This window comes from Apaloderma vittatum, unplaced genomic scaffold (genome assembly GCF_000703405.1).
Source record: "Apaloderma vittatum isolate BGI_N311 unplaced genomic scaffold, ASM70340v1 scaffold19983, whole genome shotgun sequence".
NCBI classification, from domain to species: Eukaryota; Metazoa; Chordata; class Aves; order Trogoniformes; family Trogonidae; genus Apaloderma; species Apaloderma vittatum.
Genome location: NW_009708999.1, coordinates 27,945 through 33,409, shown reverse-complemented (window position 1 = coordinate 33,409; position 5,465 = coordinate 27,945). Strand labels below are relative to the sequence as shown.

The window sequence follows — 5,465 nt, the reverse complement described above, 5'->3', positions numbered from 1 at the left end:
CTCCAGACTAAACAAACCCAGTTCCCTCAGCCGCTCTTCACAGGGCCTGTTTTCCAGACCTCTCACCAGCCTTGTTGCCCTTCTCTGCACCCGCTCCAGCACCTCGATGTCCTTCGTGTGCTGTGGTGACCAAAACTGGACACAGCACTCGAGGTGAGGTCTCACGAGTGCCGAGTACAGGGGCACGATCACCTCCCTTCTCCTGCTGGTCACACCATTCCTGATCGAGGCCAGGATGCCGTTGGCCTTCTTGGCCACCTGGGCACATGCCGGCTCACGCAGCCGCGTTTCTCTCGGCTTCGGGTTTAAAGGCGCTGGAGGGTGAAGGGATGTGTCGCAGTGGGAGCAAAGAGCCGCCTGGTGGTCCCATCCAGCCAAATTCAGCTGCTTTCTAGAGTCCCTCTTGGCCAACTGAGTCTTATTTGGGTGACCCTTCAGCCTCGGCCGGGGAAACGCGGGTGGGCAATGCCTGACGTCGCCCCGCGATGCCTGGACCAGGAGGTGATGGTAGCACCTCGCGCCTGAAATCGCGATAATATATTAATTTGTGAAACGTATTTTGGTTTTTTTGTTTCATTTTGGGAAGAGAGCGCGCCGGTTAGAGATCGCTACATAGAAGTAAGGATGAGGAAACTAGTTACAGCTTTTCTTTTTCCAAAAGGCCAGAATGTGCATTTGTAAAGGCCGAGTGTGGAGGATTGGTGTTAAAAATGCAGAAAGGAAAAAAAGAAAACCACTCAGAAAACCAACTCCCTAACATCTACCCTCGCTGAATAATTATACAGTTGTATCCAGGAATTACGTTCTGTTGTTAACAGAGAAAAATAATTAGTATCTTAAATATTGTAACGTGATTGTCCAAATAAATGTTGATCTTGGTAATAACCGTCGCGTTAATTAGCTCGTGTTTTGTAACTGGAGCTGTAAGTGCTTCTGCAGGTCGCTCGGCGTCCCCGCGTCGCCAACCAAAGCGACTCTGCTTTGGGTTTCGCGGCTTAAGCAAGACAGGAGAGCAGAACTTTTCAGCACAATTCCTTGATTTGCTCTGTAAATTAGCTCTTTGGAACAAAAGCTTTTGTAGCATCCTTTTGGAACTTCAGAGGAGTTGGGTTTGCCAGACGTGGGGTGCAGTTGGGTTGGCTGCGGGCGTGGGGGGGATGAAAGGCACCGTAAGTACCCAAAATATTGGTTTAAAATGGAAATGTCGGTAAGTTTGGCACTGTAAGTACCCAAAATATTGGTTTAAAATGGAAATTTCTGTAATGTTTGGCGCCGTAAGTACCCAAAATACTGGTTTAAAATGGAAATTTCAGTAATGTTTGACACCATAAGTACCCAAAATATTGATTTAAAATGCAAATTTCAGTAATGTTTGGCACTTAAGTACACAAAATTTCAGTAATGTTTGACACCATAAGTACCCAAAATATTGATTTAAAATGCAAATTTCAGTAATGTTTGGCACTGTAAGTACCCAAAATATTGGTTTAAAATGGAAATTTCAGTAATGTTTGGCACCGTAAGTACCCAAAATATTGGTTTAAAATGGAAATGTCAGTAATGTTTGGCACCGTAAGTACCCAAAATATTGGTTTAAAATGGAAATTTCAGTAATGTTTGGCACCGTAAGTACCCAAAATATTGGTTTAAAATGGAAATTTCAGTAATTTTTCCTTAAATTGTGCTAAGCTTAGAACACCAAGTCCTTCTTTGGCAAATGAATAGATGCTGTTCTTTGTTTTAGGTGTGTTTTCACCTTGCTTAGCAGACAAAATTCAGAAGTATGAGTAGCCTTTATGTTTTTTTTTTTTTGAACCTGTGGTGTGACGCTCGTGTGCGTTACCCGGAATTACAAATTTACGTTAAATCAGAGCTTTTTATGAGTTTGTCTTTTTGATGGCTCCACTTGGAAGAGCAGCTGGATCGTTTCTTTTGGGTTGAGCGGGTTTGGTTCGACGTGTCTCGTTCTTTTCAGATCCAAACAGTTGTATGAATTGGGCAAAGGGGCATAAAAGATTATGAGGATCATATTTAACGAACTCGGGTTCTCCGTGCTAATTAAGGAAAGGCGTTACAAACAAACCAGGTTCTCTTTTGAGAGTTTATTTCTTCTCCAAGCCAAGCTTTGCCAAGGAACTTCTAATAATGATAAGCGTTCCAAGATTTTTCTTCTGCTTCTAGAGAATTCTGAGCTGCTCTCCAAACTTGGGGGCTGTTTCTTCAAGCTTTCTGGCTGAGCTGGCAGCTCAGAGAGCTTGAAAAATATTCCGCCTGCTTGATAGAGTAGATGATCCTCTGTGATGATACAGTTGTGCAGAAAAGCAGAGTGATTGACTGAGAGTTTTAAACCATCAGTCTCTCTTGAAAAGCACTAAATTGAAAGATGTCTTGCTGTTAATGATTTTGAAAATTCATAGGATGCTGTGAGGGATACTGAAAATAACTTTTTTTTTTTCCTTCACTGTGAGCATTAAATAGAAATATTGTTTGCTCTAATTCTTCAGAACTGGAGGCGTACGCAGGTGTCATCAGCGCCTTACGTGCGCAGGGAGACCTTACGAAAGAGAAGAAGGATCTTCTTGGAGAACTCTCTAAAGTGCTCAGGTAACCCAGACCTTTGTGAAATGAGAACCGATAACGTGTTTTCTTCCCAGGTGCTTTTTCTTGTCGCTGGAATCGCAGAGCGAATCCGAATTGGGAGAAGGAATTCTCTGACTTTTGGAGTTTTCAATAAACACCCGTGCTTCTGGGCTGGAAACTTTACTGGTTTGTTGGTGACTTGTGAGATACTGAGGGTTCAAAGGATGATGAGGTTGGACTTAGGTTTTCAAGATCTTTCAAGACAGAACGGTGCATGTTCTGTGCAAATTTTTATACTTCAAATTTCTCGCTCTCCTTAGGAGGCTGGATTCTAGTTGTTTTGCAGGGACACTCTATGACCAGTAAAGTTCTTTTTATTTTTCAGTAGCACTTTTGAACAGTAATATCTCCATTCTTTCTGACTGTGATAGCAAAAGTTAAGTGACGAGCTCTTAAATGTAAACACCTGGTCCCTTCTGTCTCTTGAGTGGATTATTCAAAGTTTCATTTCAGCTAGGAAGTTGTAGATAAATGTTCATGTCTCCCTCTGACTAAAATATATCACTGATTTTTTTGTTTTTTTTTCAACAGTATTTCAACGGAGCGACACCGTGCTGAAGTTCGGAGAGCAGTAAACGACGAACGGCTAACGACGATCGCGCACAAGTGAGTCACGGGTCGTTTTCTAAGTGATTTCCAAAGATTCCCTTTGGAAAAATCCATTATGCCTGAACTGAAGGATAGAACTTTGAAGACTGATGGTGGTTTAAAGAGCTGGAGTTGAACCAGTGGGTGGGTGAAGGAGTTACTGTATCAGATTCACATCAGGGAGCTGGAAACAGTTATTTAGTGTCTTGGGTCTACTGTGCAGGTACTGTATAAGCAAAAATCTTTTCTCATGAAGAGCTTTTTGTGAGACAGACCAGAAGAAACAAAGGGTGAAGAAAACTGAGAAATCTTTGAGCGGGATGAACACATTTACTTCGTTGGTTTTTTTCCCCTGTTATTGAAGTCCCCTTGGAAAGGTTCTATTAGGAGGGAGTTAACTCCGTGGAAAGACAAAGGGAGAGAGTGAGGTGGCAGAGATTTGTGGAAAACACTGTGAGGGAGGAAAATGGTCAGAGAGGAAAAAAAAAACCAAACTGCAGTGAGCTCTCTGGTGACATCAGTGTCCTTGGTTCTCGGCGCGATGCAGCTGCTGCGCTGGCATCACCTGGGCTCGTTCCTCCTTGCGTTTATTTTCTCAAGCTCCCCAATTTTTAAGAGGCGGGGAGGAGCAAGGGGCCGAGTGCTTATGTGTCTCTGATCGTTATTGAACAGTCCAACAGATTAAAAACTGTCTTTAAGCAGAGTTGGATTGTCAGTTGGGTTTATTCATTTCTCTATTTTCTGTGTTCCACCTGTTGGTTTTTAAGGTTGACTAATTGTGGTTTAGCTGTTCCGGGGAGCGAAAAATGTAAATCGTAAAAATAGCGGCCTGCTCGGAGTCAGCAATTGTCTGACCTCAAAATTGTCGTCCTGTTGTAGAGCTGCAGAAGGACATTTGAATATTTTAATGCTCAAGTTTCAAATTAGAAGTACGCTGCTTCCCGAGCAAAACCCACCAGCTTATGCTCCTTTAAGAAAAAGGGAAAAGAATGACGAAAAATAAGTGTTTAACTGTCAAATCAGGATTCTTTTCCTGACTCAGGTTTCCTTTTTGAGCAGTAGTTCTGGTTTTTAGCAAACTACAGAGCAAGCATAAAGTTTGCCCGAGGTGTTGAACTTGAAATGGATGAGCTGTTACAATCCTGACAAGTGTTGCATCTCTTTAGTTTTCCTGTGGTTATTCTTTGTAAGTCATGACTGGTAATACAGTTTTTGGACTTAAATAATTCTCCGACTCATTAGGAAAGCGGGCTTTGCTAGCTTTGCTGTTTATGCCACGTTTGTAGTCCTGGTTTTGATTTTAAAAACGTTATTTTTACCTCGGCCGACGCAGCTCTGCTTATGCTGTATGAATATGTATGAGGAGCGCTGAAGCGTGTCAGGATTTAACGAGCAGAGCAGCTCCTCTGCATTTGACAAACACGTTTGTAGTAGCTTTCCTTGTAGTAGCTCAGGGCAGAAGCCGTTCCCCGGAATATATTAATACAGGTTGATTTGCTTGAGAACTCGGCAGCATCGAACAATAATCTGCCATTTGGGTTTTGCTGATTTGACGAACGACTCGTGTGAAAACAGGCGTAAATGGAAACACTTCTCCGTCTGGGTAAGGGCAGCAGTTTTTTAGAACTGGTCTAGTTTGTGCCTAAGTACTGAGGTTAAGAGAAAAATGAGAGGGGCAGGCTGGGTTCTGTTAAGGGAGGTGCTCAGGGTGCATTTAAATCATTTTATGTTCTCTTACCTCGTTTATGGGACTACTTTAATAGGTCTGAGAAACTCTTCTACTCGGATCGAACGAGATTTGCCTTAAAAGCCAAGTGTTTTTCCTTGTTCCGTGACCGATTTCAGTATTTTTTTCTGAAATTTATTGAATGGCCGATATATGTCATCCACAAGTAACGTACCAACCGTACCTGAATAACTGCAGATCTGTTAGGGAGGATCTCTGACCCTTTCAGGCCTCCAAAAAGCAAAACAGTAAAGAAAACAACAACTCTTACGTTGTCTGTGGGAGAATTTCTGCATCAGGTGGGGAAAAAAAACAACACAAGGGCTTTGAGATGAAGAAAGTTGAAGGTCGTCGCGCTAGTTTGACTTTAAAAATTGCCTTTTAGGCTTCCCTTCTTGAAAAAAGGTACCGAGTATGTTGGAAACTTGCCCAAATCCGTACAGAATGTGCGTTTCTCTTTAGTATGTCAGGACCAAACAGCTCTTCCGAGTGGTCGATAGAAGGTCGTCGC

The 5,465-nt window shown here is 42.6% G+C and overlaps 1 protein-coding gene across 1 annotated transcript in view; it reads left to right on the top strand.

Moving 5' to 3' along the window:
- The window catches only part of LOC104271931 (chromosome unknown open reading frame, human C11orf30), a gene marked incomplete at its 3' end in the record, with an annotated part of 35,134 nt that overhangs the window by 1,948 nt on the left and 27,721 nt on the right, over window positions 1-5,465 (top strand). The window contains exons 2-4 of the mRNA XM_009866769.1: window positions 2,505-2,604; window positions 3,172-3,246; window positions 5,417-5,465. The exon at window positions 5,417-5,465 is cut by the window's right edge and continues 145 nt beyond it. Coding sequence (XP_009865071.1) covers window positions 2,505-2,604; window positions 3,172-3,246; window positions 5,417-5,465 — 224 coding nt within the window. The remainder of the gene's footprint in view (window positions 1-2,504; window positions 2,605-3,171; window positions 3,247-5,416) is intronic.